The sequence below is a fragment of the Scomber scombrus genome, chromosome 23, assembly GCF_963691925.1.
Source record: "Scomber scombrus chromosome 23, fScoSco1.1, whole genome shotgun sequence".
NCBI classification, from domain to species: Eukaryota; Metazoa; Chordata; class Actinopteri; order Scombriformes; family Scombridae; genus Scomber; species Scomber scombrus.
In genome coordinates, this window is record NC_084992.1 from 19,100,856 (window position 1) to 19,113,579 (window position 12,724).

At 44.6% G+C, this 12,724-nt stretch overlaps 1 protein-coding gene and 1 non-coding gene across 2 annotated transcripts in view; both read left to right on the forward strand.

The window, feature by feature from the left end:
- The first annotated feature begins 1,944 nt into the window (after positions 1 to 1,944).
- On the forward strand, positions 1,945 to 2,018 carry trnar-ucu (transfer RNA arginine (anticodon UCU)). Its single transcript has one exon. It is a non-coding gene; the product is annotated as a tRNA-Arg (tRNA).
- Positions 2,019 to 5,384: 3,366 nt separating this feature from the next.
- kirrel1a (kirre like nephrin family adhesion molecule 1a) overlaps positions 5,385 to 12,724 on the forward strand; it is a 31,589-nt gene continuing 24,249 nt past the window's right edge. The window contains exon 1 of the mRNA XM_062444708.1: positions 5,385 to 5,534. Within this exon, the coding sequence (XP_062300692.1) occupies positions 5,489 to 5,534 (46 nt within the window). The 5' untranslated portion in view covers positions 5,385 to 5,488. The remainder of the gene's footprint in view (positions 5,535 to 12,724) is intronic.

Sequence of the window (12,724 nt, forward strand, 5' to 3'; positions counted from 1 at the left end):
CACTGCTGTCAAAGAAAAACATTGCTGGACGTTTGAAGTTTGCAAAAGAGCACCTGGATGTTCCACAGCACTACTGGCAAAATATTCTGTGGACAGATGAATCCAAAATTTAGTTGTTTGGAAGGAACACACAACGCTATGTGTGGAGAAAAAAAGGCACAGCACACCAACATCAAAACCTCATCCCAACTGTGAAATATGGTGGAGGGGCCATCATGGTTTGGGGCTGCTTTGCTGCCTCAGGGCCTGGACGGATTGCTGTCATCGATGGAAAAATGAATTCCCAATTGTATCAAAACATTTTGCAGGAAAACTTAAGACAGTCTGTCCACCAACTGAAGCTAAACAGAGGATGGGTGATGCAACAGGACAACGACCCAAAGCATAAAAGTAAATCAAAGACAGAATGGGTTAAACAGAAGAAAATCCGCCTTCTGGAGTGGCCCAGTCAGAGTCCTGACCTCAACCCGATTGAGATGCTGTGGCATGACCTCAAGAGAGCAATTCACACCAGACATCCCAAGAATATTGCTGAACTGAAACAGTTTTGTACAGAGGAATGGTCCAAAATTCCTCCTGACCGTTGTGCAGGTCTGATCTGCAACTACAGGAAACGTTTGGTTGAGGTTATTGCTGCCAAAGGAGGGTCAACCAGTTATTAAATCCAAAGGTTCACATACTTTTTCCACCCTGCACTGTGAATGTTTACATGTTGTGTTCAATAAAAAAATTAAAACATATAATTTTCTGTGCGGTATTAGTTTAAGCAGACTGTGTTTGTCTATTGTTTTGACTTAGATGAAGATTAAAACACATTTTATGCCCAATTTATGCAGAAATCCAAGTAATCCCAAAGGGTTCACATACTTTTTCTTGCAACTGTATTTACATTTAATGTTAAGAAAGCAATGTTTAGGTCAAACTTCATTTTGCACATAAAAGAATGATCCCAGACTCTTCCACACGGTGAGACAGCGTATTAATTAAACACTGGTGTCAGATCAATCCTTTATATTGGCCGATAGCTACCCTAAACCACACAAGTATCAGGATTAAGTAACAGGATTTTAATAAATAACTGACATATCAGACACAATCTCAATTTGCATCTCAGAACCGGTTTGGAGCGGATCTTTAAGGTGTCACCACGTGGAAATCAGAAGGTTATCTGATGCAATCATGGTGTAAACCCACCAGCGTTATTCCATACAGGGAGAGATCTGCATCATTCCCATATGAGACCCTCACTGAGAAGACGTGCAAGGCAAACAAAGGCTATAAAAATGAAAACAAGTGTTTAAGTTATATTTTACGATTAAAAGCTGTTTCACGAGATTGTTGTCAATAGGGATGTTTTAACAACCTGCTTTATATATGATCGATCAATGGAAACACGTTACAGCCGATTTCATTATCAGTTCATTCTAAATGGCCATACATGAATAACCACACGACACTAGTGACACTGACTATATTAATGCACCTGGCGTGTTTCATCTTTACTCCTGGTGCGTTCAATGAACCCACGTATAGCATAATAAGTAATATTTCTGTGTGGAAACGGGGAAAACAAAGATCCCAGCGGCGCCATTTCGGCTCTGCATATTTAAGCTTTGTGTGTTGAGCTGCATTGAATAAAATGCGCTTCCTTGTGGCGTAGTTTCAGAATAAGAGCACTGCATATGTTTTCCACTATCTCCAGCTGGTAGGACTTTTAATTTGTCACACTGTAACTCTTAACTTCCGATCTAACACCGGATAACTTGACCAGCTGTAAGTGGACCTCCCATCTCAGAGAGCGGCAGGAGCGCCCTCTGCTGGCCGGCTGCGGCAGAGCCAACATGTCGGCTCGGAGTGGTCCTGATGCTGCAGGGATGCAGAGACGAGCGATATGAGAGGATGTGAAGTATGTAAGCGGTGGTAGGCTCCACTTATCCTGGCGCAGTCTCTGTGGCGCAATGGAATAGCGCGCTGGACTTCTAATCCAGAGGCTCCGGGTTCGAGTCCCGGCAGAGATGAGTCACTCTGTGAAGCCACACGGCAGACCTGCGGTCATTTTTATCATCTGAGAACAAAAGGGACGGGTTTTTTTTGTTGTCGGCATATTAAGATGACATGATAGATCTCCACAGGGGAAGCAATTAATAGGTTATGGTGAATAAATGCAGAAGCAGTCCAATCTGTTCTCCTGTTTGAATTATTTTAACTGTCTGCTTTCTTCTGGTTCATTTAAACTGATAATGAAACAAATCCAAGCAGAGTCTATTAGGAGCGGCTTTGTTCAGTAAAGGATGAATTAGGTTTAGTCCTGGTAGTGTGCTATCTTACTGAGGCACATGAAAATAACACTGCTGTACATACTTAATGTTTGATGTTATAATAAGTGTTTTACTGCATCTATTTTCATACTTTACCCTGCTGGAGTCTATTGCATTAAAAATGTGTATCTTTAATTTTGCCTTTTTTGATCGATTCCTTTTGAAAATGTTAAAATCTAACATCAGTAACAAGGCAAACGTAATTACAAATACAATGCAATTACAGTTAAATATAATTATTTTGCATATGATGTCTTATACAAAAAAACACCCAAGAATAATTGACTATTGGCTATTGTAATAAAGCTACAATGCAGACAACCACTAATTATAAAGCATTTATATTTTACATTGTTCCCATACGACCCTTTAGGTTATTGCTACACGTATTATTCACAATAGCTTGTACGCTCATATGAATTATAACCTCTTATATATTTCATCGCCTCTCTAAAAGCTTTTTGTCAGCCAGTATAATATTCAGATATAAAGTCAGAAGGTGAGTATCTCAGGTTAGAATGGCTCACATCTCTCATCGTCAGGATTACATCTGTATCCCGCCAATAACACTGCCAGTGAACTGTGCGTGAGCGTGCGCGCGCAGATATTTTTGGGATCCCTGCTCCAGTTGTGCTCGGAGTGCATGATGCAGGGTCGGTCGGTCGGTCGGTCGGAGGGGGGGGGGCGGTAGCGGACGCAAGGGGGCGCTCCAGCATCAGTGGTAGTCACTTTCCTCCGGACTAGAAGCGGCTCACAGCGCCCTGAGCAGACCCACTTAGCTGTGACAGCAGCACGGGGAACCATCACCAAAAGTCTCTAGCCTACATTATGTGACAGGAATGAGGACATGATCTGTTTATTCATTCATTATTGGACATCACTGCTTTATCCCACTAAATAATCATAAACATAAGAAGTAATAGCCTAGTGTGAATATTTCTACAGTAACTCTAAATCCTCATATGTCCTAATATTAATGTTACCTTACAGCTCAGTGTACTAATCCTGGCTTTATGTATAAGCACAGATCGGTTGTATCTTACCTGATGTGTGTCTATTCAGCAACAACACACCTCAGGCATGTTATCTTCTGATATGTGTGATATTTCTATAATATTCTAGGATATACATGTAAGTATATGCCTTTATTTATATTGTGTGGCATGACATCCACATCATTCTTGACTATGAATGATACTATTAGGTGGATATAGGAATAGATGTAAATTAAAGTAATAGTTCTCAAACTTTTTAACGTGAAGGACCCCTAAACTGATACAAATAAGGCCCCAGATTGATAAGATGTTGTCCCACATCTGATTTATGAAGATTTTTGCTTTTACATGTGTTGTTACAGAAAGTGTATGAAACCCATGACTACGGATGGAATTATAGTGTACTACATCATTCCTCTTTTTCTTGGAACCACCCTTAAGGACCCCTGGGGGTACCCGGACCCCACTTTGACAACCATCTAATTAAGGTATAAAAAATATGACGTCATTATCTAATACCACAGTGCGAACAGCAGATAGCAAACAGTCCGACAACAGCAAATGTGTCAAAGTGATCACGCCTCTCTAAGCCTGTTCATTATTATTTTTTGTATTCCATAATGTAGTTTTGGCGGTGTTGGTCTATGCAAGATCCAGAGGGAGAGAGAAAAGGGGGCAGTGCTATGGTGCTGCTGACGTGAGTGAGTGAGTGAGAGAGAGAGAGAGAGAGAGAGAGAGAGAGGTAGAGAGAGAGAGAGAGAGAGAGAGAGAGAGAGAGAGAGAGAGAGAGAGAGAGAGAGAGAGAGAGAGAGAGAGAGAGAGAGAAATTCGCCGTTAATGAGAGTCTGACGTCAAGTCAGAGAGATTACAGCGAGGACTACACCGGAAATACATTGGGTGAACATTATTTTACTATGTAGCAGTCTTTTGTAGCTTTCTTACTGTTTGGAAGTGACAGTGTGCCAATATACTGTTGTTGTTCATACAAATCATACAAATTAAGGTTTTAATTTTGGCTATTTGGATTTGTGGTATTTAACCAATAAAATATTAGTACATCAATTATATATATTTCTTTCTTTATTTGCAAGATTGATTAAACCAACGCGATACATATAATATATAGATTTAAAACATTTTCATATTTTTTATTGATTGGAGTTCTTTCTAATATACTCAAAAATGCTTAATATATCAATTTGGAGATTATCCAAAAAGGTTCTGACTAAGGACAATACCAAGGTAAATGCAACAGAGAACAAAAGCCTTCCCTCTATACTATGACACTACTATGACATTACACAAACAGTATGCAGGATAAATAGTGTTTAACTGAGGGAAACCTCTCCTACTGAATTGACCAGAAAAAGGTAGTTTAACAACTACAACTTATAGGAAACAGTCTAAGAACAGCTGTGGAAGTGGCAATGAATATACTATACTGATTTTTTTTAAAACAGCTCAAGTTGTGCCACATAATTTGGGGTTAGGAGGGGGTCTCCACAGGTTTCTGCAGTAAAGTAATTATCAGAGACGCACAAGAAACACTGTGCATATTATACTCTACAGTGCATGTATTACTATTTACTGCATTTATCTTAAAATATGCTGTTAAATCTTCACTACCTTACATACATACTGCTGAAAGAGTCTCATAATTCGCACTTTGTCCTTTTGCAGCAGTGTCACAGCTGTCCTGTCTTATATATAGTATTTGCACTACAGTCTTTGTCTCTGTATGCACAGATTGCTCCGTTTATGTTCAGGCTCATCCCAGATGTGTACTTGCACATGGATTCGGTTGACAATAAAGAGTCTGAGTCTAATAAACATGAGCTTTGGTCACGTGTGGATTTCAGCTGTATTTCTTTTAATTTGAAAACTGTGGCCGGAAGTTGCGCTTGTCCTTGCTGCTACCTTGACTCCTCAGTGTGGAGTGGAAAACGGACTGTCGCTGAAGAGCAGAGCAGAAGAGAGGAGAGAGGTGGAGAGAAAAAAAAGAAGCTGTGAAATGGTGTAAAAGCAGAACGAGCCAGGGGACAAACGAGCAGGGACGACGCAGGAGGATTATTCTTCTTCTTATTCTAATTATCCTTAAAGTCAGTAAACTCCCGCTTTTTGATGCTGTCCTCACGGAGGTTTGAGCCAATAACGGACTTATTGGTCGGCTGAACCATGCAGAGGCTGCTGCTCCTGAGTTTGCTGTTGAGTTTTCAAACTGGTAAGACTGAATTCCTCTCTCTCCTTTACGCGCACAAGAGACGCCGAGAAATGATGAAACAGATGATGATGTGAAGCAATGGAGGCTTAAAAAGCAGAGAGCTCTCCTCTGGCATTCATTCTGCACTGTGTGTGTATGTGTGTGTGATCATGTGTGTGTGTGTGTGTGTGTGTGTGTGCGTGCGTGTGTGATCATGTGTGTGTGTGTGTGTGTGTGTGTGTGTGTGTGTTGGAGATAGAAATAGAGAGCCCTTTATAACAAGATTTCAATGCCATATGAACCGCAGCAATGGATCACCTTAGATGTGTGCGTGCGCGCGCGTGTGTGACTGCGTGTCCGCACCGCAGCAATGGATCACCACACTTTTTTTTTTTATGATCGTTGTCGCGCGCCTCTGTACGCGTGAGATTACAGCCGAGCAGCGCGTGCGTCCAACTTGGAACAGGAGTGGTGCACGCGCGCCCACCGGCCTAAATGACCTTTTGCATGTGACAAAAACCCCGGTGCCGTGATTCAAGACGGGCCGTGGTGAGGCTCTGAGGACGTGACGGGAATGACAGTGATTGACCAGCGCTGCTCTACATGCCAGCAGCACTCCCACACTGCTATCACATCTGAATGGCTTGTCAGTCAGTGAGACCCTCTGCTACCAACTCCTGTAGTGATCCTGTAGAGCTTATATAGCCCGCCCCCCCCATCTTCCACCTCCACCTCACCCCACCCCATCACCCCTACCCCTCCACCCCTGTGCTGCTCCTCTCATGGTGCCCTACCTGTGTGCCTGACACCAAAGAGCATCATCACCCCCCTTTTTTTCTCTGTTGCCTTCCTCAGTGCATTTCAGCAGTACAATGAGGCGTGTGCAGCAGCATCGCCATGCATCTGTTCCCCCCTCCATACCTGTGGGGTGCCAGGTAGGCTATTGGCTTATGATAATCACAGCTGTAGCGGAGTTGCTAGGAGACAGGAGGCTGGATGAGGAGGAGAGGATGGTTGTAATTTCTCTAAGCTACCTGTTTGATCAAAGCATATCTGTGTGTGTGTGTGTGTGTGTGTGTGTGTGTGTGTGTGTGTGTGTGTGTCGTCGTGGCCGCGCAGCCACAGCAAACCTCCTTTTTTTTTTTACTCCTATTGTCTACCTTGGCTGACCGGGAGCGTGCGTGGCTGGCTGCTGGTCCGCCAGCCGACCGCTCCATCATAGGTAGGGGGCGTGTTCGGGGAAGGGAAGGTATGGAAAGGGATGATGTCACCATGTCTGCCAGGCTTTGTATCGCTCAGCCTGGCGCTCTGTGCTCATCATCCACCCAGTGTGTGTAGCTGAGGGTTCATGCCAGCACACAACATCGACTTTTACATACATTAAGAAGCACAAACCTATTCATCGATATGTCAGGCTGTCCATGAATCTACATTTTACACAGTACGGCAACCATCGCTGCACCCTCCTCCCCCTCCCCGTTCTCTCCATTGAGACCCCTTGTTACTGTCACATGCTGTTGCCCTGTTTGTCCACTCATAAACAGTTCAGTCCACATGACTAGCTCAGTAACACATGTTCTTACAGATGTGCATAAGCGAAGACACACACACACACACGCACAAATTAATTTACATGCATGAAGCCTTGTGTCCCATTGTCTGTTGTTACACTGTTTCAGCGGTGTAATCCGTTATTACTCCATGTTGGGCTCCCTCAAAACACACAGATTTGCTCTCTGGAAGACAAGTTTAGCAGGCTGTTCATTGCTCAGTCAACAGTATAAAAACATGTAGGTCTCTAATGTTGCAATGTGGTTTTTGGGGCTTGAACACACAAAAGGAGCAGACATCATTCTTCACATCTGGAGGGAGCTGAAATAAATGCTACTTTAAAAGAGATAACACATACTGTAGGCTTGGGAGCATTTTCCTTAAGAGCACAAAGACTCTTATCTCTTCATCAGACAAGTAAAACAGTATTTCATGGCCTGGCATGTGCACGCAGGTAATTGCCTACTAGTGCTAATGATTTAATGGTTATTATCCGAGCAGCTAATTAAAGCTTTGGCGCATCAGAGTGTTTTTAAGTTATTTAGTGATCCGTGATACAGATGCAACCAGGACTATGTCTTCACTAGCAACACCACCCAGTGGAGTGGTTGATTAAGTATCCTGGCCTCGTATCTACATACCAACTTGGTAATAAGGCCCAAGCAAGCACCACCATTAACGCAGCTGTTAAATGTTACTGCATAATCAATCATTGCAAACACACTCCTTTAACTTCTTAATGAGTAGGAGAGCCTTGAGGTTGGACTTGCAGCACTGCACCTTTAGCCCAGACGGTGGTCTGAAATGCTGACTCCGACAAAGGCTCCAGTGCAGGTGTACCATTTGTCAGCCCTCTGTCCTTTTGTGCGGACCGAAGCCACGAGCTGCTGCTGCTGCTGCTGCTGCCTGTACTGTACGCTTCAGCTCTGAATCACACAGAGGAGCCGTGAATCATAGACCTCAGACGGATTCCTGTAATGTGCTCAGCAAAGAAAAATATTCAGGCGCTGTAAGAGTCAGACACATTCAGGGGGCTTTTACACCCGGAAAAAGAAGGGTTCCTCGAGGGTTGTTTAGTCAGGGACGTAGTGGTTCCAATGCCATATGTGTAATGTTAGTGACTCAAAGGGGATTGTAATAGTTCAAATAAAAAATGAAGGATTAGGACAGCATCATAAAGAATCCAGTACAGCACTAAAACACTCTCTTTAACAACATTTTATGCATTCTTTCCAGTAATAATCTGTGACATTTTTATCTAAATAAATACCACTACTTTTTTCCGCTCTCTATCACCGATTCATATACAGCGACTCAACATACTTCCAGCGCGTGCAATCCTTTCCATTTACTATGGCAGGGGAAAGAAAAAAAAAATCCTCTATCACACGGAAAGTGATGTGTTTTATGTCCCTCGCGATAAATAAAAGAACGGAGCAGTTAGCCTGAGCTAATCTCACATAGCCAGACCTCTGTCTCATTAGGCTCATGCAGATTTAGAGAAGTTCCAGCACAAAAGTTGGTCATAAGAGGATGGGGACACAGCAGGCTTTAATAACCAGGAGGAGAACTTGTCCAGCTCAGATAATGGCTATGAGATTAAACAGGGGCAGTATTGGCAATAATGGAGAAAAAAAACCTACAGACTTGTCAAGATTCTCCAATGGGGGATCTTAAAACGCAGCAAACCTCTCTGAAAACGCTCCACCATGGCGCACGAGGCTAACGAACCATTGCGCCATCCTATACCGAACCCTATCCAGCTGAGAGTGTAGATCTGGAGTGACATATGTAGCGAGGCAGAAGTCTGTTTTTAATTTTGATCCCAGCAAGAGAGAGAGAGGGAGAGAGAGAGAGAGAGAGAGAGAGAGAGAAAGAGATGTGGCTCTGAAGCATCCTACCGTTAATATGCGAATTCGGGTCATGGTTTTTTTTATACGGGAGGTATTTACCGAAAAGCATCTCTAATTGACATCAGCCACTGAATGCAATCACTGAACCAGTCGTAAAGCTCAATCTGGGAATGGAGCCTCGTTTCGATGCTATAATGTACATCCACTCCTGTTGTTCTCCACTGGGTTCCACTCAATCAACAAATTCTTGGCATTTCTATCCCGGCGGGTGTTTGTCAATGTGTGACATGTTGATTGCTTCTCTCGGTTGATCTGTTTGTTTAAGGGCATTCCTCTGGACGCGAGTGTCCTATAATGCTTTTTGAAGTGGTGCTTGGGGAAGAAGAAGAAGAAGACGAAGAGGGGGAATGAGGAGAAGAAGAAGAGGCTCGTGTGCCCGGTTAAAAAGCCAACAGAAGTATTTCGTGGGATAATTCATTATCAAAACTTGCGGTCGGAGATAAATTCAATCAAAAGTGTACACATTTCCTCCGAGCATCCTCAACAGCTATGTGAATGTTTCTGTGAAGCCTCGGGATTTAAAGGCTCCATAATCTGATTGTGTTTGACAGGCCGGGGGCATCGAAGTTATAAAAAGAAAGAGGGGAAAGAAGAAAAAAAAAAAACATCCCCTTAAAAATGTTTCTTTATGCAGAGTCCCCCGAGCAAGAGAGGAACACTTTATCACATCTGACTGAATCTATTGGCCTTGTTTTCCAAAAACTACACGGCCACATTCTGCAGGGAGGAACAATTCGGGGGTGATTCGGGCTGGTGGTGGAGGTGGTGGTGGTAGGAGGAGGAGGAGGAGGAGGAGGGAGTGTTACAGAAAAAAAACTTGTTTGGGGTGAAGGGGAGGGGGAACAAAGAGGGGTAATCTCGCTGGGCAGGTGGGTGAAGCCTGATCGAGAATGATTACACTTTTTTTTTTGGGGTTGTTTGTTTTAGAGGTGGTGAGGTGGGGTAGATTGGAGGTGGGGTGGTGGGGTAGTATTGTAATGTGGGAGGAGGCAGGGTGTGCTGGGTGAAAAGAAAAGCGAAGAGAGTGGGACGAGGACGAAGGAGGAGGAGGAGGAGGAGGAGTGGTCGGGAGGCCAGCGGCGGAGAGAAAGGGACTATTACTCAGGCTTGACTGCTCCCTCAGTGGGGACAGTGAAGCTGCTCATTCAGACAGAATATGGTCGAGGCCGGTTCAAAGGCTACAGTCGCGCTGGAATCGGCAGTGATTGAACCCACATCTGAGGTGCCAGCCCAGCTCTTCCCCTGCCCAGTCCCCGCTGAGGTTAATTGGCATTAATCGGTGTTGCTGTTAACTTTTTTTCTTTCGCTTCTGCGGCTTTCTCTCCCAGCACCAGCCCCCTTTTTTTTCCTGCTTACTAAAGTTCATTCTTTCTCTCTTTCTGTCTGTCCCCCCTCTCCTGGACTTCTTTTTTTTTTCAGTCTGCCTCTTTTTTTTTCTTCTTCTTCCCCTCCAACCCCTCCCACCCCCATCCACCACTTCTCCTTCTCTTTTCCATCTACCCCTTTCTCTCTCCTGCTCTCTAATAAGTTCCAGATGTGGCTCTTGCATTCCTCTGGTCGGTGGAGAGAGAAAGAGAAGAGAGGAGAGGGGAGGGAGAGGGGAAGGGAGGGAGAGGAGAGGGGGGGGGGTGGTATGAGTTGGTGGGTGGGGGGGTAAGGGGAGGGGGGGGTTTGCAGGAGAAGAAGCACATGAATTAAAACAGGGAGCACATGATGAGGATGAAGAGCCCATGTACTGTAACATAGACACACACACACACACACACACACACACACACACACACACACACACACACACACACACACACACACACACACACACACAACCACTGGAAAACATGCACACAAGCTAAAAAGAGGGAGAATGGATGGGCTTGTGTGTGTGTGTGTGTGTGTGTGTGTGTGTGTGTGTGTCTGTGGAAGGGAAAAGGGGGAGGGGAGGGGGGGATGTCGGTCCTGCAACCTCAAAAGTTTTGGGACATTCTCCCCTCCTCCTCCTCCTTCTCCTCCTCTTCCTCCTCCTCTTCTCCCTTTCCCCCCTCCCCGTGCTCCTCCTCACCCCCACCTCCTCCTCCCTCCGCAGGAATGTGGCTGACGCTGATGATGTCACTTCATTTCTTCGCTCTCTCCCAGTTTCTGCTCCTCAACAGGGACAGGGGCGAGAGAGAGAGAGAGAGAGAGAGAGGGAGAGAAGGAGAGAGGGAGGGACAAAGAGAGGGAGAGAGATTCGACTGGCTCCATCCATCTTCCCTTTACGATAACAACATTAGGGTCAGCCGTCCAACTAAATCCGTTACCACTGCACCGCAGCGCTCGCCGTCTCCTCGTCATGTAATATAACAGCCTGCAGGCTAAATTGTTGCGGACTCCAAATAATGAGTGAGCTATCTCTTAGTAGTACTAATCATCAATGGCTGGGATGTCCAGTCATTAAAACAATGTCGTGCAGAAGCTTTATTTAGTCAAAGACTGCTTCTGCCAACTTTACTATACCCTCGAGGGTTATGCTTACCTTAACTCAGTTTAATCATGTTCTCAGTTCCGGATTTAGCTACCTAGTTTACATATTGTTCTCGAGTTGATTAAAGAAACACTACATGTCTTAAAGTATCTGGAGCACAGGCATTTATCTTCTCCAGCTCTTCTGGGAAGGCTCAGAACCTGGATTCCTTCTCCGTCGGGCCACAAGGTCGGCCACTCACTGATGTGGGCGATAAAGCCTGGCTCGCATTTGGCATTCCAGTTCATCCCAAAAGTGTTGTGTAGGGGGGGAGGGGGTTGAGGTCAGAGTTCTGTGCATGCCAGTCAACTCCTTTCACACCAAGCAAGGAAAACCATTTTTTAATGGACTGGATCTTGGACACACAAGGGGCATTGTTCCAAAGTTGGAAGCACACGTTTTCTCTTAAGTGTTGTTTCAAGCCGGAGCGTTAAGATTTCACTTAATTGCAGCTATGGGGCTCTGGCAAAAATAACAACCCCAGAAGAAAAAGTACACAAAGGTAAACTGACATACTTTCGGCTGCAAAAAAAGAAGAAATCATAGTTTAAAAAAAAAAAAGATTTATTCTCTTCATTGTTGTGGGTATTAGGATGATCAGCAGTTGGAGGTCAGAGTTTACCACTGGTTTTGAATTCCTCTTTTTTTCCCCAATGAAATCAAAAAGCTTTAACAGTGCACAACTCACATTCTGGTCTTTTGTTTGCTTCCAACAAAGAAGCCTCCCCTTCACAGCATCGCTAGACTACAGTACGCGCTGCTCGCTGATATTGGCGAGGGGCTTTGCATGAATATTACCTCGCTCTTGCGGGTCACGGCCTCAAGCTTTTATTGGATGGTTTGTGACAGATGACATTGCGAGAAGCTACAGTACATAGCGATAAAATTAGATTGCACTGGATTGAATTAAAGCAGACCTTGGAGGAGGTGATTTATTGATGGGACGCTGCTTGTAAAATAGATTCCGTCGCTGTGCTGTGCTACTGTAACGCGACGGTGGGTCGGCGGACCGTCCGAAAGCTGTCACGGTTGACGTCTCCGGTGTTTACTTGCTGGATCACGTGGCTTTTCGGAGGCGGAGCGGCTTTAGGAATGGGTCGCTGCCCAAAATCAATTGGGAACCACTGCCACGAAGCATTGATTTATTATGATATCGACCGTGCCAGCCGAATTCAGTGGCGACCCCTGCGCTACAAGCTGCACGGCGCACTACTGCAGACTAGTAGCTTCATATGTATCCCCTTGAT